Source organism: Papaver somniferum, chromosome 5 (genome assembly GCF_003573695.1).
Source record: "Papaver somniferum cultivar HN1 chromosome 5, ASM357369v1, whole genome shotgun sequence".
Lineage (NCBI taxonomy): Eukaryota > Viridiplantae > Streptophyta > Magnoliopsida > Ranunculales > Papaveraceae > Papaver > Papaver somniferum.
The window spans coordinates 163371759-163391489 of NC_039362.1; the positions used below are offsets into that span (position 1 = coordinate 163371759).

The 19731-nt window shown below is 34.9% G+C and overlaps 2 protein-coding genes and 2 long non-coding RNA genes across 6 annotated transcripts; 2 read left to right on the forward strand and 2 right to left on the reverse strand.

Annotated features, from left to right (window-relative positions):
- Window positions 1-493: 493 nt before the first annotated feature.
- Window positions 494-2041, forward strand: LOC113279973 (transcription factor bHLH84-like). The gene is made up of 4 exons (XM_026528605.1): window positions 494-1307; window positions 1400-1618; window positions 1698-1763; window positions 1874-2041. The coding sequence occupies exons 1-4, from the start codon at window positions 588-590 to the stop codon at window positions 2039-2041; spliced, it is 1173 nt and encodes a 390-aa protein (XP_026384390.1). The 5' UTR covers window positions 494-587.
- Window positions 2042-2771: 730 nt separating this feature from the next.
- On the reverse strand, window positions 2772-7975 carry LOC113283483 (vacuolar-sorting receptor 3-like). The gene is made up of 12 exons (XM_026532758.1): window positions 7514-7975; window positions 6144-6836; window positions 5977-6065; window positions 5755-5824; window positions 5579-5662; window positions 5402-5478; window positions 5244-5325; window positions 4599-4681; window positions 4450-4516; window positions 4115-4243; window positions 3928-4037; window positions 2772-3229 (listed from the first exon to the last, which is right to left on the reverse strand). Exons 1-12 carry the CDS (start codon window positions 7815-7817, stop codon window positions 3131-3133), a joined length of 1887 nt encoding a protein of 628 aa, XP_026388543.1. The 5' UTR covers window positions 7818-7975; the 3' UTR covers window positions 2772-3130.
- Window positions 7976-8121: 146 nt separating this feature from the next.
- LOC113278057 lies at window positions 8122-9761 on the forward strand. Its single transcript, XR_003325281.1, has 5 exons — window positions 8122-8201; window positions 8594-8676; window positions 8763-8835; window positions 8978-9043; window positions 9334-9761. It is a non-coding gene; the product is annotated as an uncharacterized LOC113278057 (long non-coding RNA).
- Window positions 9762-15249: 5488 nt separating this feature from the next.
- Window positions 15250-19378, reverse strand: LOC113283484. Of its 3 annotated transcripts, none has more exons than XR_003327469.1 (5): window positions 19087-19378; window positions 18770-18854; window positions 17963-18050; window positions 17628-17827; window positions 15250-17532 (listed from the first exon to the last, which is right to left on the reverse strand). It is a non-coding gene; the product is annotated as an uncharacterized LOC113283484 (long non-coding RNA). The 3 variants fall into 3 exon arrangements; XR_003327468.1 differs by having other exon boundaries at window positions 17963-18100; XR_003327467.1 differs by lacking the exon at window positions 17963-18050.
- Window positions 19379-19731: the final 353 nt, after the last annotated feature.

Genomic DNA, 19731 nt, shown 5'->3' on the forward strand with positions numbered 1-19731 from the left:
TATGATTTGGCATGTACACCAAAATGGGCATACTGCATCCAAGACCATAGCAAATTATTTGGGAGCCAAGGTATTCTTAATGCAGACCAGGAATACACTCACAAAAAAAATGGCCATAATGGAAATTAGTCAGATTTTACCCAAGGTTTAAGTGTTTCATAAAACAGATTTTACCAGTAATTACCACAGTAACACCGCAACTGTAATAAAAATTGACATTTTTTTAAAAGCAAAATATAGGCTCTGGGCGGTGTCTTGCTCTCCTTCACTATTGATCACAAATTTGGATAGGAACTATGAAAACATTGAAAATTGCATGGTAAAATAATCAATTTGGTATTTTATTCTATGTGTTCTGGAAAAAATGATGAGTTAAGGTTATTATGGTCTTTTAGCCTAATTTTTGGTTGTATAAATATGTGTTAGTAGTTTGTCATTATTCCTCAAGCTTCGAAACATCATCATTTGGAGCTACTTCTCTCCCAACAGTTAATGATCACTATTCTTTAATTCTTGATAACCATTTCGAATACATAGTCTTTTTTCTCAAGGCATTTTAATCCTTTTCTCTTTCAATCTACTGAACAATGGAGTCTATGGGAGTTATGTCTGACGGAGAACTTATTAACTCCTTCTGTGGGTTTTTCTCTAACAACGAAGAAGCTGAGTTCATGTTACAATTGCTCGGTAACTTCTCGTATACAAGCGAACAACAACAACCACAACAACATCAAGACGAGTACCCAAGTTTGGGAAATATGTCAACTCCTGTCACTGCTAATTACTATCCTAATCATCATCACGACGAAGCTGAAACTAACGATGGCGGGATGATGATGAGGATGCCTGACAATTCATATTTTTGTGCTGATATTTCCTACCCCCATTATGAAAATATGTCTCAAGTAGGTAACTACAGTTTTAACGGTAATGGTGATCATGTTTACATGCAAAATAATTCTTATCATGATGACCATGATAATTACTACGTCAGTGATGCTAATGCTCCTATTTTGATGAGCAATAATTTATCTATGGATTATGTTATGGTTGAGGATCAAGAACATGTCCATGGTTTGACGACCAATAACTTCTTCCCCGGCCATGTAGTGGAAGAAACTAACAATACTTGTTTGAATGAAGAAATGAGCAATGAATCTTCATTAGAAGCTGTTGACCTTCATGATCAGAGATTTGAAGCTAAGGCGAAATCCGAGATTGAAGAACCAGCTATTTCTACGGTAGAAGACAAAAGCAACGTCGAGTTGATTGGAAACTGTAAAAAGAGAACTCGGGTTCCTAGAGATGTAAGTTTACTTGATCAAATATGAGCTTGTTATGAGATACGCGTAATGGGCTACTTTTATTGACTTGTTTTCATTTTTATTTTGTGATGCAGAATCAGAAGAACAAAAGAAATGTAAGGTCTAAGAAGAGTAAAAAACAATCTCCCAGTAGTAACGATGAAGAAGAGAGACAGTGTTCTAGTGGTTGCAGCTCTGAAGAGGATTCCAATGGTTCTCAGGAAGAGCCGAAAGAGTCATCCGTTCTCAATATGAATGGAAAAGCTAGAGCTAGCAGAGGTTCCGCAACTGATCCTCAAAGTCTCTATGCTAGGGTAACAAATTCTAACCAATATTATATCTAGCTAATTCTTATTATCGCTTACTTACGGGAACTATGGTTTATTTTTGCAGAAACGAAGAGAAAGGATAAACGAAAGATTGAAAACCCTACAAAACCTTGTCCCAAATGGAACCAAAGTAAGTGCTAAAACATCATGAAAATCACTGTATATAATTTGCTTCATTTTGTCAAGTTTAATAAGTAAATGAAGGAACATGTTCTAATAGTAAGTTTTGTATATCTGCAGGTTGATATAAGTACAATGCTTGAAGAAGCAGTTGACTATGTTAAGTTTTTACAACTCCAAATCAAGTTGTTAAGTTCGGACGATTTATGGATGTATGCACCGATTGCCTACAATGGAATGAACATAGGCGCTTTGGATCATATCAATAAGATCTCCCAAAAGCAATGACAATCTAGGAAGAAGATTATGCGTCATCAAACATATACAAAAGAGTTGTGTTGGACTTGCCAATGTTAATAAATCTATACATATATATCCCTTGATTTAACTAATTTTAAGTTTTCTTGTTACGAAAAGGTCCAAGAAAAAATTAATCAAAATGAGTAAATTTTTTTCTAAATATATTAATGTTCAGATCTTTGAGGATTAATCCTCTTGATTACTAGTAAAAGACTATATCAATCAAATATAATGTACACCTCTTCTTCTTATTCCTTGACCCCCTTCATGGGCTTATTTTACCAGACAAAAATCTGAATACATTTAAGAGAGAACTGATTTGAATTCTGATTATATAAAGGTAGAAAACATGCATGTAATGCGCACTCTCTCTTTGTTGCATTTTAAAAACAATGAGATCTGAAAAAGTCTAGAACTATGAACACATACTACATTGGATATTAGATACATTGATCATAATCTGCCCCTTAATCCTAAATATTAGATGAGTGATAAAACTTGATCCATTCTAAAGGTCTGACTGCTCGGAATAATCTTTCAGCATTGACTCCACGAATGTGTATGCATGGCCCGCCAAGGTCTACTACTTATTTGCACAACAATGGTATCGGGTTAGAACTGACTTGGTTTCTCATGGGGGAGATGCTTGTCTGCATTCCTTGCATTGAAGGGTGCAACACATTCATGACTATCAGAAGTTAGTTTCTTTAAAATAAACTGATCAATTGAAGGTTTCGAGAAACCTAAATATATTCCTACAAAAGATATACATGAGTGTTACAAATTGATCTTCTGATTACTACATTGGCAATTCTTGAAAGTTCTCATGGCAAACAAGATTCCTACAGTTACAGCTACAACTACAACCACAACTACAATAACTTAACCTTACGAGAACCAACCCCCCTAACTTGGTATATCTCCTTTGTCCCTTTCTTTATTAACTTTCAGGGTACACTAATCTTGAAGACTATTATTTTGTTATCCGTTAATGTTATACAAAAGGAAAGTTCCTTGGAACACAAAAGGGTTTATGTTACAAACCACGGTAGCAGTTCCAAGGGTTTTTACATCTCTCTACGCTCGGCCGTCACTAGCATGATTTGGTATCTCCACCTGACTGTCCAGTGGCATGTACTGTGCCATTATAGCTCTGATCTCTGAGTCCATGTACGACTGGAACCAGTACAAAAGAAAAAAATGTCAGATGTGTAGGAAGAGCAAAAGAGATACAGATACACAAGTAGCATTTCAAACTCCGCCACTGTTTAGCAAGTGAGCTACTGAGAAGGGATGGTACCATAGTTACAAATACTGAATGCTCAAAAGTGAAAACCGATGGTACAAAAATTCAAAGCAAGCATTAAAAGAGCGACAAAAGGTTAGCAATGTAATGAATTAATCAAGGTGAGAGGTTATATATGCTTGGCAGGTGAGAGGATCTTTATGTTTATTTTTCCAAAGAGACTAGGACATTATTTTTATATAACAATTATCCAGATTTAATATGATTTACTTATGCAGGCTGGGCACTCCATTCATTTTATTTTCATAAATGATAAAACTAATTTCTAAAACAATAGAATGCTTATAGCACTTATTTTTGATTTATGAAACTTCAAGAGATTAAAAGATTATGGAAACCAAGTTAGGATTTCTAGACGATTTTACAAGGATTGCTAACTACCAGGCTTAAGTGGATCAACTTCTGCTTTTATAGTTAACTAGTATATCACGAGGTTTCACGGGCTAATTTAGCTAATGAGAGCAAAATCAGTTACATCATGTAAAGTAAAACTGACACCTTCACAAATAGTCAAATAGACTAACCTCACCTACATAGGAAATGGAATTATGCAATGCACTGAACTTACCCGTATTCTGTATTTGTAAACAAGATATGCTCCAGCGGCAGCCATAACCAGGCCTATCAAGATGACCCACACAGCAGTCCATGACGTCTTAGCTTCACTAGCACTCTTACCTGAAGCAATCACAGGGAAGCCATTTATATAAGCTGTGTGTTCATGTAGTTGGAAAAGAAGTCATATAGTGACTTACTTATACAGGTGTCATGATCCTTCATGTACAAGAGGCCCTCACTGCAAGTGCACTCATACCCGCCCCATGTATTTTTGCAGTGACAGTCGGGACACTGACAAGCTCTCCTTTCTTTGCATTCATTAATATCTGCCAGTATATATTGACAACAACTGTTTATCTGAAAGCTAATTTGGAATAATAATTTCAACCTGAACTTGCTTGTTCCAAAATCAGAAGTCTCAATCTATCTCTCTTAGCAAGTGGTGAAATACTATAAGATCAGCAAATAGCAAAAAGAAAAGAAAAAAACCACTGCTTCTGTTGTAAAAATTATTAAGCCGTATCAGTATTACCTTCACAATTTTTGACACCATCCCCTTTGAATCCCGATGGACACTGGCATTTAACACCATCTATATCCTGTTGATAACAAACACAAGAATTAAGAATCAACATAATCCCAGTTTATACGGGATAAACTTGTACTGGTGGACACACATACCAGACACGCAGAAAAGGTATGTCCATCTCGAGTTTCGTGCCAGCAACCCCCATTGTTTATATTGCAGCGTCCACGCCCACTAGCTGCAAGAGAAAACTCCCACAATCAAAATATTATCATACTACATATTCCATGTGAAGCTCATTACCATGATTCTAAAATTGGATTTTAATGTGAATGATTCCTACTCTAAGAAACCATTCATCCACGAGCCAGCCTATGTGATAGTTCAGCAGGAAATGGCACATAATTTTGACATCTTATACAATCATGGTGCTAACAACCAAAACATCAACGTCGGTGTTTTGTGACCTTGGTGGAATAGCGTGAAGACTATGTAGGACAATCCAGCTTTAAAAGTGACTACTACATGATAATACAGACTTTTACATTGGTTTATACAGAAGTACACAAATTACTCCCACATGTTCTTATCTATTTGAACTCATTCATCAGACATACTTCATTCATATAAAGACACCTGCAGGAGGCAGTAAAACTCTGTTTCACCAATGAGCAACTAAAAGATTTCTTTAGCCACATCTTTAAAATGTCAAAGATGCTGTTTAATAATTTTTAACTGCTCAGAGAAATCTAATTCGGGAAACATTGACTAAGAAAAACAAGTTAAATATCCAGACACACCTTCACAGGAACTGTAACCATCTCCTTTAAACTGCACACCTTGAACAAGGGGACACTCACACACTCTTCCGCGGAATGTATCCTGAGATCGGAATCCAACTATCAACCTACGTTGAAAGAAAGTCCACCAATTTATTGAGGTGAAGTTTTAGTAATACCTTGCAAGCAGTGGCGTTTAATGTCTTATCCTGCCAACATCCACCATTATTATCCAAGCACTCATTTGTCTCTAAATCTGTATTAGGATAACATAAAGGTACTAAAGACATACACCACCCAGATATTACTGCAAGTATATAACCACCCTAGGAAGTTAAGATAAAAGTGGAAGCTACCAGCATTCAAGCAAACCGCTGGTTCAGTAGTTTCCTCAAAACCGGAACAAATGGCTTTTAAAACAGCTCCTTTATCCAATTTCCCTGCATTTATACGGAGATGCAGAAAACAGTAACAGTGTCAGAAAACTGACACCCACATAAGAGATATAACTAGAAAAGATTCTAAGACTGACCTCGATATTGTCGATTGTTAACGACAAGGGTAGGCAGTATGGTCACATCACCTCTGGTTCCTTTTCCAACCTGCACGCAAGTCATACGAGATTTAGCCATTATTTAAACCCATGACAGGGAAACCACTAGGTAGAATTGTCTGACAGTTCACTCAAACTGAAGGATGTAGTGTAAGATTATACTGAAGTCACACCTAAAACCGTTTAGTTAGAAATACTTACTTGGGCTTCTTGTTCTTCTTTTAGAACAGGATTATCAGCATCAGCATTTGGGTCACCCATACACTTCTCAATCTTTTTCATGTCAAGGCCTACCAGAAGCAAGAAGTACTTTAGCGTCCTATAGAAAGAATGACTCGTTCAAGTAACAAAAAAAGAAATCCACCCACCTAGAGACTTGATAACAGTATCAGCACATTCTTTATTATATTTTTTCAGCTTCATTGGACATCTTATTTGAAAATCGGTGACATAATCCCACCAAACCCAAGGCTTGCTGATCTCATTTGCCACTTTGAACACACAAAGTTGTCTTAAATTTTCGACAACAACATCTTTCCCTTCATATCCTTGGCTGAAATCCTGCTCAGGATCAGGTGCACAATACCGTCCCTTATTTATGCACTGAGATTTACACTGTTTGCTTATTGTGAATGCTTCAGGACAATACCAAGTTATATAATGGGGTGTAAATTGCGTGTAACCCCCTCGCTCAAGTATTTGTGCTGCGCCTTTGAAATCCTTTACAAATTCCATCAGCATATCACATTTCACCCCACATTCATCATTGCTATTGGTCCACAATTCATACTCTACTCGATTATCTGGGTGCGGAACAGCTTCCCTCCAATCGAGATTCAGGTTGACCATTTCCCCACTACTTATTGCTTTTTTCAGCTTTCCACCAAAATCTTTAGTGATGAGCGCGGATGGAATGGTTATGTTCTCGATATACTGTGCAGATGCACCATCCTCTTTAGGTGAATCCATGGTTAGTAATGGTTCATCAACATTATCTGCAACAAGCACAGCGGAAGCTCCAGCTTTTTGCGCATTCCAAACTTTTAAAGCAAAAAGGCAATCTGTGAAGGATCATAGGACATTCAAACATGTTACAACTCATCCAACTTAAAACAACTCATGACTTTATATACAAAAATATAGTTACACTCGACCGCTAACTACTTCGGACTCTTAAATAATCAGAAATCACCAGTATAATAGTCATACTAGATCAAACATATATTGCCGAGCTAAATACAATGACTATATCTGAAGTTAATTTGGGTCTTTCTATTTCTATTTTTGGTAGTTAAGCTAACATGGCCACAAAGATCCATAATGTAATTCTGAAACTTAGATGGTTTCATTGGCAGAGTGGTGGTAGAGTTGATTGTTTAAGTTCCTATCAGATACATGTTGGACACTCTTCTCGACTCAAATTACTTCCAGGTTTATCAAACATCACTCACATGCAACACATACATACACCAAAAACTCAAAGCTAACACTATAATCTTGAAATTGATCAGTTTACTTCCACTAATTTCGCAGTCCTAAAGAACTATCTAAAAGATGAACCCAACATATTTACTCATTATCAAAGTCAAAAGATGAGACCTTTTTAGGTTCATTAATCACCACATCTGTAACCCCTCAAGGTTATCTCCTTTTGGGGCTTCTAAAAAACCCAAATACCAAACCAAAAATCAAGAGAAAGCAATGAGATTCAAAAAAATAAAATAAAAAATGATCTTACCTCCTCGATCAACTAAGAGAAATGTAGGAAGAGAACCAGGTTTAGTCTTGAAAGAAGTAGTAAAATCTTCTCTACAAGCTTTTTGATTGTCTTTAGGGTAAAGAACAGTACCAGCCATACTTCCACCATATTGTGGTAAACCAAAATTACCAATAGCACTATCATGATTTCCTTTAATACTATCCGGAGAAGTAACAGTTATACTATTTTTCTCAACTAAAAATTTCCCAGTTCCAATTTGAAACAAATATAGCAAACTTACAAACCCTAAGTAATAACAATAATATCTTGAAAAAATCCCCATTTTTAGAAATACCAAATAAATGAGTAATCTTTTTTTCTTAGGGTTTTGGAATTGAACAAAACAGGAACTCAAGTAACGCCTACTTTGAGAAAACCAGATAAGTTTAGTAATGATGAAGAATCTGTCACTTCCTGAAACTTCAGTGGTACAGAGCAGAAGTGAGAGAGAGACTAGTAGTTTCTTTTTCTTTCCCGTTGCGTTATACTATTATTTTTTGAATTTCCGATTTTACCCCTATCTTTAATAAAACACCTTGACCTCTGGTTGAATTTCTTTGACCAAACCGACATCTATTTGTTAAAAGGCAAGATTCTGTACAGTAGAAGACTCTATTCTCTTTCTCTTTTGTCTACAATCTAGATTGACCAGAAGGCTGAATCGCAGGTATGTTTCTTATTGTGAGGATAATAAAATAATCTTAGGGTTTATCTTCTGATTATCCTAATTACAGATAGTACATAAACTAATCGAATGTTGGAATTTAGTTAGGGTTTATTTCTGAAGTTTTTTGGGGTTTTTTTAGGGTGATCAGTTATTTCAATTAGGGTTGGGTTTATCCATGTGTAATCATCATGTTTTTTCATTAAAACAATAGGAATCAGATGGTTTGTTCCATGATAATTCAATATGGTTCTTTTAATTTTATTTTTGATCCAGTGAATCATAAAATTAGTCATCTAAAACCATTGATTATGTTTTTCTTGTAATTCGTTCTTTCTACTTGTTTGTAGCTAACTTTAAACGGTGATATGCTGAGATTTTTTGTTTTTACACAGGTTTTTGGCTCAATAATACATACTAAAGCCTTTAGTATTTCAAATTTGGGAATGGAGGGCAAGTACTCGGTGGAGGTGTTGAAGTGAGCTCTACTTTAACCTTCTTTTCCCTTCATCTCTTTGCTGTTTGTTTTGAACCTGAGTGAGGTCTAAATGCAACTTTTTGCAGGCACTTGGAGAAGCAAAGTGAAATCCTGATGGAAGCTTACAGATCAAAGTCACATGAGTTGCATAGACTCCAGGTTGTTTTGAGACTCCTTCGTGGTCATAGTTGTTATTCCCTGGCGTACATCTTTCGGCCCGCCAGTTAATTTTCTTATTATTTACTGTATCGATATTGCATTGTCTTATTCCTTACTTCTATGTTACTTTTGTTTGTTGAAGGTAGAAGAAGAAATGCTGACGCACAAATTTTATGAAGTTACATATGGTCAAGGCCTAAATCAAAAGGTACGGTAATTCTAGTCTGCAAAACATTTACATTAGCCCTCAGTGTCAGACATAAATTGTCTCTTCTATGGACTCAGCAGTCTAACTTAACGAGAGAGCGGAGTTTTTACATGTGGACTAAGAAAGTTCGATAATACAAACATCATATCTAATGTGTGATATGTATGCTTCTTTGTATTTTGAAGAGGTCATTGTTATACTTGATTCAATGTCTCTATTGTCATGGTTATGTAAATGTTTGGAATTCGTTTTGATTTAAGTATTAAGAAGCTTTGATGATCTTTTTGCAGAGAAATTCTGAAGAGGTCTGCTGCTGATGTTGCGGAGGCAGAGTCCGATACAGTTAGCAAGCAAAGTTGATGTATATGTGAAATATTCAACGTCTTTAGGTTTCTTGGTGGAATTTCTTTCAAAGAAGTTGCAGGTACTGATCTTAGATTTTAGCGGACAAACTGACATGTTAAAAAGGTATCAAATTTTGAAGTGGCTTATGGGCCAATTGTTATGTTGTAAAGCAAAGGCTTCTAGATTCTCAATTTCTCGCAGTAATTTTTGATTTTTTTTCTCCAAGGAGTTTTGATCTGTTCTCCAACGGACCAGTTAATAGCTAACAGTGTGTAAAGTTGTGTGTGAAATCCCAACATGTAACACTTTTTCCTTCTTTAACAAGTTTGTTATTTGCTAGCAAGGGGCTAACCTAAGCTATAGCCTGTCCCTATTTCTTGCCTGATATAATTTTTGAAATCCATTTCGAGGCATGCAAGATCATTTTCCACTCTAGGATATGTTTATAAGGGTGTCCTAGTCGCGACAAAATTACTATGTTGCCCTTAAATAGTTTAAATTGCATAAGTAGAATACTCTTCGACAAAATTAAAAACATAAACCTAACATAATCAAATTCAAAATCAATTCACTCTTTTTTCACTCTTCTTAGCCAAACTTTCTCCTTCCCAAATGTTGAAAAATTTTATCCGTTATTGATTAATCGTCCGATCATAAGTCTTTGATCTATTAAAATCACAACTATACAATGATCGTTGCACCAGAAATATATATTTTTAGATTTAAGCAAGGGAATGACGAATTGAAGTGGGCGACGCTGGAGAGCGAAAACTTTTTTTTCCCAGGAGAAATATAAAGATTTATTAAACTTGAACCAAGTATAATCCAGGACAAACAAAGACAACTCAAAACACACAACAGATAACCAACTAACAAAAGTATACACCAGACCACGAAACAAATAAAACAAAAGCTACAGACTGAAGCCTAGTTTGGTATTGTTGTGAGTTTTGCAAAAAATATTTTTTTGTTATGTTGTGATGTGCGCTGTTGTGTTGTGCTTTAAAATAAAGTAGTCAGACGTTTGGTAAACTATAATATGTAAAGTGTCGTGGAACTAACAAACCTTAAATTATGTTTGGTAAATTATGATGTTGAAGTGTTTATGATGTGGCTAATGACGAAAATAGACACGGTTTAAAAATTCGTTTTAAATTACATCTATTAATAATAAAATATTTTTTTTATATTTTGAATATTATTTAAATAAAGATAAAAAATAATAATAATTCATATTCATATTTTAATCATTTAATTTTTGAATTTGGAATTTTTACCTTTAGATACTATTTTTATTATTGTTGTTGTAATTATTATTTTGTTCATTTGATTAGAGAAATAATTGTAGATAAATAAATATTTGAGGGTAGATTTTCTCTTTTTAATATAATAACAAGGTTAAAATAGAGAATCAATTAATTAAAATTGTGTGGGTCCACAGCTTCTGCTTTTACTACTTTTAAAAGCTACTCCTGGGTAGCTTTTAAAAAAAAAATTTGTTTTGATCAATCACAGTAGCTTTTAAAAGTTGTCCTAAAACAGAAGTGCTTTTGGAGAAAAGCGCTTTGAAAAAAGTTTACCAAACGCTATTTTCCTAAAAAGTTTGTTACAAAGTGTTTTTGTAGGAAAAAAACAATCTCAAACGGGGCATAAAACTACAGACAACTAAGACTCCATACTCCCCTATGATCCCTGTCCATCTTAAATATATCCTTAATGACTAAATTTCTAACAACACTATGGATATTACGGAACCAAACCTGATTACAATCATTTCTTCTAGCAAATTTTGCCAAAGCATCAGCAACGTGATTACAAGAAATGGGTCTAAACTGAATTTCCTCCCACCTGCAATTGTTGTTTCCTTGCTTTTGAACTCCTTCCGTAACAGGTTCGTTATCCCCTTCTATGATAACCCTGGTTAAATTTCTTTCTTTTATCCACCATACAGCATGTAATAGTCCAAGAGCTTCTGCATGATCAATCGCACGAACTTTCACTGTGAAGGCCACAGCTTCCAATAGAGATCCTGAATGATTCCAAACAATAAGAGCAATACCAGCAATATTAGAATTATAACTGAAAAAGCGAGGGTCTAACAACCACACCCAATATTTCGCTTAGCAATCTGTGATGAACTAACTCCAATATACTTTCAAGAGAATCAACTAGACAGTCAGAGTCAATCTTAAGAAAAGTATATTAAAGAGTTATATCTCAATTTCTCAATTCAATCCGCAATCAAACAAATAGGAATTTGCGAGCCCGGTTGAATAAGAGAAATAACTTGGACGGTATCACAAACCGATATCCAAGTGTTAATCACTAGTGGAAAAAAGAAAAAGTAAGTCTGCCAGAAACACACTTATAATCGCTAAAATGACTGTTTCCGGGAGCCATAATATTGTAGTCTTATTTCTCAAAAAGACTGCTTCGGGAAGGAGTATATTTTTCCAAAAAACGTCTTTCTTGAACAGTCCATTGCTAATTCTGATAAAAACAAACGTTTCTATTGAACTTATTTTATAATAAAAAAAGTTAAATTGATTTAGCTGAATCCAAAGCTGATTCAGTTGAATCACAATTAAAATAATATCAACACAAAAATTTATTGATCAAAAAAACTAAATTGTTGAATTAATAGTGATTTCAAAACTGAATTTTATTAAAAATTGCTAACAGTTTATAACTTTGACTATTTAGAATACTTTTCCAAATCTCAAAACTTCAAATGCTTAACTTTATATTCCTAATACAAGATTTACAACCAGATAGCTTCAACACTAAGTTGAAGGCAATACTTCACCATCCATGACTTCATTTACTTACAAATTAGCTCTAATTATGTCCATTCGCCGGATGCTAAGCCCCTGTTTGTATGAAAGATGTCACTCAACATTCAAGTTGTCGTCTCACTCCATGACCATTACATGTATACCTCACATGAAAGACAACAATAAACAAATCAATGTCAACATTTACACAAATCCTCAAGTCCAAAACAACAACATAGCCATAAATAAACAGTACAGGTGACCATAGTAATTGGCAGCATACAAATAACAACTCCCAAAGTAAACTAAAACATATTCGAATGAACCATCCGGAGGAAAGATACCCCGTGAAGAGAAACTAAACTAACAACAAAAATCAAATTTCCTAATCTATACATGATTATGATCAACTTGAATGGTCATCAAAAGGAATATAGATACGTTTAGTAATGATGCACTTTACTATATTATACACCCAAGAAAAGAGAACAACAAGAAGTAATATAGCTTAAATGGTCTCATTATAATCCTTTGTACATTAACATCAAGAAGAAAAAATAGATCTACACATATTCAAGGAACGTTTAAGTATAATATCACTATCCCAAGAACCTCACACTTCAGTTACCGTACCAATGTATCGGCGTATCCTTTGACGCAATCTCAAACATCATTATAAATCGCATTTCGAGTTAAACTTTGGTGTACATTGCTTTATTATACATATGGCTAATGGAAATATAAATCATAAGGACTAGCCATGTTAACAAAATAATCTCAAATATTGGTTTATTATACATCATGGAAGAGTTTTAAAATGAAACTTACTTTCTGAGTTCTCGCGTTGTGATCCTTCTCCGGATGTAGGTGCGCAAGATATCATAATCCCAACATGTTCGAACTTGAAATCTTGAATAGGGCGAATCAACATCCTGGATCAACAACAAATAACTTGCTCAAATCTCAAATGACAATTGCAATCAATACGCAACTCTTGAACATGCAAGTAAATGCAGTACAAATAAACATAGAAGCCCAAATCAAAGTAGAATATATATGTGGGAAGACGCATACCCACCGTAGCATGTTGAACAGTTGATACTACAGATTCCTCTTTATTCGATATCAAAATTCGCGGTTACTTCAGGGAAGTTCCACAAGTACCAACAGTTCGCACTGTGCTCCTTTTCCAGATGCAGGTGCCTAAGATATCGTATTTATCCTGACATGCTTGAAATTGAAATCTAGAACAGGGGAAAAAAAATCCAAACAATAGGCAATATCATATATTAACTCTTGAACAAGCAAGTAAATGTAGTACAAACTGTAGCGCCGCCAAAGCTAGCAGCTAACTAATCCAAGTGATTAACTAAATAAGAGGCACTAAAATCTAATTCAATTACTTAAACATTCAATTAAGAAATCACAAAATTGGTTAAAAAGACCAAAATCAACAATTCCTGGGTGAAATGGACAGTTAGACTTTGATATTGTTTAAATGGACAAAAATGTAAAAATAGGCAGGATGTAATCAGTTTCATCGTGTCCATTTTCAAATATTTTTTCTTATTTTTAATTTACACAGGATGTATCCAGTTTCATCCTTGCTATTTTTTAAATTTAAGCTAGGATGAAACTGGTTTCATCCTTACTAATTTTTTTTTGGCCATTTCACCCAAACTATTTTTTACTCGTCCATTTGAACCGTGATTTAAAAATATTTGGACAAATGACCCATTTTCCGTTAAGAAATCTGCTACAAAACTTAACCCAAAACTAACTCGCTCAGAAATATATATATACAAGAACTCCTCTCAAATGATACATATACAATAGTCATTTGGATTACAAATACAACATGTAATATAATAAATATAGTAAAAGTCAACCAACTAACGAACTCAACTCCTCGAAGCTTCCGCTGCGCAACTCTGATCTGTCTCTGAAACTAAAAGTGGGAATGGGTGAGCGCATCATCCCTAAAAGGGGTGCCCCCAGGAATAACATTTAACTTTCAAGTAATCATTAATGATTTGAAAACAATTCATGTTTTCCCTAAACGTTAAAGCGCAATCAATTACACATAGGTAAACAATCATGTATATGGAACTAACTCCTTCCAAACAATATATAATAATGGTGACTCGTCCCGCACCTAGATAGCTATATGGTGACTCGTCCCACACCTAGTGATTGCATAAAAGCTCGAATTCTTGTATATATAAATGAAGGAGCAGTATCCTATATACCACAGAGAGAAATTCTCATTTCCCAAACAATTCATAAAGACAAACAAAGCATTACAATTCATTTTCAAGCGAATGGAAAGATTTAAAAGAAATCAACAGTACTTTCAGAATTTTAAATAAAATAATGCATGGAATACACAATCAGATAATGCATGAATTTGTTAAACATAAACATTGGTAAAAGCAAAAAACAATAATCACAAAAGAGTTAAAGTATTCCCACCTTTTTTGATGACAAGCTACGCCTACCTCGAGATCCACGATCCACCGGTACATCATTTGAATCGATCGTTGTTAATATAGACTAACTGTTAATCACACAAGAAGTCTAAGAATCTAGCCAAAATGGCTCACGCAAGAATTATACGATCTATCTAACGGTTCTAAGCCCATTTATTACTTTACACTTTAATGTTATATATCTTTAGCATAGCTAAGGTTTACTAATTTAATTAGGTTGATTCTATGGTCCATAACTAAGCCTTATGAGTAACTTTATAAAGGAAGTCAAAGGTTAATTCAAACAACAATGGTCTAATACAAGTTCATTAAGAAAACTGGCTATAAGCCTAAGTCCACTAAACAGGCCCATTACACAAGGCCTGGTCCACTAGGGTCAACTAACGGTCTCTAACAGTCAACATGGTCAATAAATGGTCAACGTCTAAGTCATGGTCAAGTGGTCAACTGAGTCAAGTCGGTCAAAGGGTCAGGTTAATTCAAGGAAAATCAGTGAGCCAACTCAGTCCACAAGACTGATTCAGGTTATACAAACCAAGGCCCTTGCACAGGCCAAACACTCTGCTAACTGAACTTCACAGGCCTAAATACAATTTCATTCATTCAAAAACAACAACTTTATAATTCAATCTCAGATACAATTGTAAATTAAGCCTACCTGCAAATGCAGTTCCAAGCTTTTACAACAAATACTAAATGCAACTCTATAATCATCACTGAAACCCAACCATAGCCACCTGCAGGTCTAACTTATAACTCAACTTGTAACCCAAACTCTATATACTTCAACATAACCTAACTCAGATCCATTACAACCACAACCTGCACATCCGAACTTCAACAACTCACATAACACCAACAACACATCATTATCACTTCAACCAATTCCAGACAACATCCCAAACAACTTGTTCATCATTAACCATGTGGCATCATTACAACACCACTACCAAACTCAATTCATGTCCCTCAATGAACTGCCTATCAATCTGATATCACTGACAATATCCAACAACATCTAAACTCCAACAAACACACATCCCTGCATCTCAACTCTTAACCCAACCACATGCATAACAACTTATAGTTTCAACTACACAACTTCTACTCCATACACTCTACAGGACCAACACTATCATAATATTTTCCATAGCAATGAAACCAAACCTCTCCCATTTCGGTTCATGCCTGCACAACAAACTGAGCCTCTACTAGTCTCAATTACCAGTTAAACAATTTCATCTCCATTATATACCAACCATGTCCATCTTAATCTTAATCCAATTATCAAACACGCATAGTAATTCAATAAAACTGAAAAACTGAATTAAACATCTTAAGGAAGGATTACCTTAAATTCCATGGAAACCAATTATTCTTTACCTTGATTCTGTTTATCTAATAGTCTCAATAATCACCATCACCAATTAATCCTCAAAGCGTTCAATTTCATTCTCAAACTGATTCCAGAAAACCTTAACTTCAGAACCCTATCTTCTGTTAATAACAACATCTCAATCCTCTTTTCATAATCAACAGAAACACCAACTCCTTCTTCTTAATGATTCAATTAACATACAACCCATCATCAATTACTCAATCAATCTCATAGCAATGAAACATTAATTCCTGATTTCTCAAATCAAATCCTCAAATCAACACACTCATCTTCTTCTTCATAAAACATACTCAAAACTCATGTTCAATTTGTTACATCCACCCTTAATTTCACACAAACCCTCAATCAATCTCTAATTATCCAGTTTACAGCTGCATCAATCTCTTCTTCTCCTGGAACTCAAACTTTAACAGCATCACCTTCTCCACTGATATAACTACGAGCTTCTACAAATCACCCACATCAAATCAAATTCGCTTCGTCAACTTGAAATCGACAGAAAGAAAAAGAAAAAGAAAAAAAGAAGAGAGAAGAGGAAAGAAGAAAGAGAAGAAGAATAAAAGAATGATTATTCTCTTCGATCCGTTTAGAGATAAGGCTGCCCAAATTGCTACACGTGCAGACACAAGGGTAATACCCAAAATTACTATTCTATCCTCCGAAAACAAATCGATAAATCCTCTTCGCCCAGTGTCCGAATGACGCGTGCGAGTAGTCCATTCTGGGTAACTTTTCGAGTTCTACCCAGTGCTACTAGTTTCGTGTCTAGATCGTTGTTAGATTAATTCCTATTAATTAACGTTCGTGTTAAACTAATCGAGTCACTATCGGCTAACTCGTCACTTGACTAGTCTAATAACGTTGACGAGCTTGAGGGTCCTTACACAAACAAACGAATCCCAACTCAAAGTAGAATATACTTATGGGTAGACGCATACCCACCGTGGCAAGTTAAAAAGTTGCCACGGAAATGCCACGAGTATAAGCATTTCAGAAGATAAAGGGTTCTAACAATAGTGTTGATACAACTGACAGAAAGTAACAATAGTTCAGGTAAGTGCTACGAGTACCACTATCTGAAAAAAGGAGCAAACAAACAACATTCGAGCCGATCAATTTGTAAAGAACCAACATATGATTTTTACCAAGAAATACAAGAGCTTGTATCCCCATTTAAAATTGACTAAACCTGCACATTTTAGCCGCACAGTGTCACTAGATTAACTGGACACATGATACGAAATTCAGAGATAGAAATATATACATCATGCATGAGCATGCTTCAACAACACACCTGATTCTCATGGAGTTGACATCTTTAACAAGAATATCAAGGATGGAGATAACTTGAATAACCATGATATCAACCCGATTGACGCTGAACTTCACCATAGCTCTGATGTAACTATTAACGAATCTGAATGGCTTTTTGAGATCCTATTCCATAGCCAACCCAAGCCGAGCCTTACCCAAAACGGTGAGCTAAAAAAATGGTAAAAAAAATTCATCTATAACTGCACTAACCATATTAAGAAAGAAAAATAAAAATTTGAGAGTGTAGGATTGAAGTTACAAACCTTAAGGTCACTAATGAACCTTTCAAAATCAAAATGGACACCGCGGAGAAGTTCAAGAATAAATTCATTGCTTTGGCGGGGAATCTTAGTTTCTTCAAAGATACCAACCCAATCTTTAGTTTAACAACTCCAAGACTAAACTACGGCTTCTTTCCTTAACTTTGGATAAATTTACCTCCAAAACTCTTCAGTCATGAGCGCTGCGAAACCCAATAAACAACAAGTAATGAACCTAAAACTCCAAGCCACTGTACTCAAAATGCAGTATATACATAAAAAAATTACTAAACATAAGTTTGATATGACCGGTAAAGGTGCAAAGGATATGAACTCACATAAATAAACTCCAGGATGGCAGAAACTGTTGGAAGTTAAGTTCAATATTTCCTTCTAAGTACAAAAAGAAGTTCGTAACTCCAATGACTTTATGATAAAAGATCTGTGTCAGAATCTGTCCTAAGCCAGCAGATGTGCTAATCGTGATGCATATCAACACGTAAATAGATAGAAAATAAAAAGAATAAGAAACTAGTTGTTGTAAATTTGAAATTTTTCATAAGATTCTTATTGGTACAAAATCCAGTGAATTCTCCACCTCAATATCTCCATACATACTTCGTTTCAGCATAATACATCACTCAGGGATGCATGATTCTTTTGCTTCCAGCCAAAAAGATCCCAATTTTACCAACTCTAGGATACCATAACAAATGATAACATGGCCAATTAACACTTCAATTAAGAGGCAAACCCAACATTAAACAAAGTTTTCCTACAGTTAGATTTACTTTTTCTCTGGGAAAATGCACAAAAAACATAAGATTGCATACACAATGACACAATAATCAACAACACCAAGAGAAATTGCACAGATGCTACAAGAACCTATAACCAACCTAACAAAAAGCACCACCACAGCAACAACAACAACACAATTTTCATCCATACATGAAAACCCACAACTGAAAAATGAGTTGAAAAGGTGAGAACCGGTACCAAAATTGGATGACTACTAACAACATCAACAATTCAAATCAATCAAAAATGCCCGAATCCACATATTTAAACCATACATAGGCAAACACATCTAAAAAGAAAGAACTTGAAAAATTAAAATCAGAGGAAGTACTAATTTTGTATACCTTAGAAGTTGTTTCTCATGAAGTTGTTCATCCAACCACAAGCCAAACTGGATGTTTCTAGGATTCTCTTTCCAGATAAATACCCCTAAACAGCGGATAATAAAACACAGAACAATGTTACAATCTACACAAAATTTAACAGAAAAATTAGGATTTGCATAACAAAATTAACAACAAAAAGAAACCCATTGATTATATTTCTACTAATTTCTCCTCCTTCACCATCTTTTTCAGAAACTTAATCATTAAATCCAAAAGCCTTGATTTAGATCTACAAGGTCAGAAAACGTCTTCATTTAATCATGTTCTTTCATTACCAGCAATATTTTCAGATTGCATCTGGAGTTGGTGGATTCAAATCTTCCGTCGATGTACACAGATGCAGATTTTCATAGAGGAAAACATGATTTCGAGTTAGTTAGGGTTTCAACGATGAATTTGAGTATAAGAAAAAACAGAGAAGATGAGAGACCAAGATTGAGGCAAAGAATAACATTTAGGTTTTGGTTTGGATTTGCATTTTCATTTCGAGTAAAAACTCAGATGCTGCGAGATTTCTGATGAGAGAGAAGTGATAGAAGAGGGAGACCAAGAAGATAAGGAACCCAATATGGGAAACCGGGACCATAAAAACTAGCTTCCTAGCCAGACTTAATATAAACCTTCTAGAAGCTCCGTCTATTTACTAAACTGCCCCCTATATTCACGTCTTCCATGGAAGCTTGATTTACTTTTTCTCGTAAAAAGGACTTCCTCTCGAAGACTGATATATTAATAAAGTCATGGGAAGTCTTAATTCTAAATCCCAATCTGATTTGAAAAATCCATTTTCCACTAGTGAATCAACAACTCAAAGGTCGGATTCAAGAACTGATTGAACTTAACGCACAACCTATGATATTTTTCTTTATATAACAAAATATAATGTGGAAAAGAAATAACATACACACCAGAAATTTTGT

What these genes read in the sequence shown, in the direction of transcription:
- LOC113283483 (XM_026532758.1), bottom strand. Translation starts at nt 7,817, where the DNA reads ATGGGGATTTTTTCAAGATATTATTGTTATTACTTAGGGTTTGTAAGT. An exon ending in TAAACGCCACTGCTTGCAAG is followed by an intron (nt 5,326 to 5,401) that starts GTATTACTAAAA and finishes TTCCGATCTCAG; the next exon opens with GATACATTCCGCGGAAGAGT. An exon ending in TGGTTACAGTTCCTGTGAAG is followed by an intron (nt 4,682 to 5,243) that starts GTGTGTCTGGAT and finishes TTTCTCTTGCAG; the next exon opens with CTAGTGGGCGTGGACGCTGC.
- LOC113279973 (XM_026528605.1), top strand. Translation starts at nt 588, where the DNA reads ATGGAGTCTATGGGAGTTATGTCTGACGGAGAACTTATTAACTCCTTC. An exon ending in GAACTCGGGTTCCTAGAGAT is followed by an intron (nt 1,308 to 1,399) that starts GTAAGTTTACTT and finishes TTTGTGATGCAG; the next exon opens with AATCAGAAGAACAAAAGAAA. An exon ending in CTCAAAGTCTCTATGCTAGG is followed by an intron (nt 1,619 to 1,697) that starts GTAACAAATTCT and finishes TTATTTTTGCAG; the next exon opens with AAACGAAGAGAAAGGATAAA.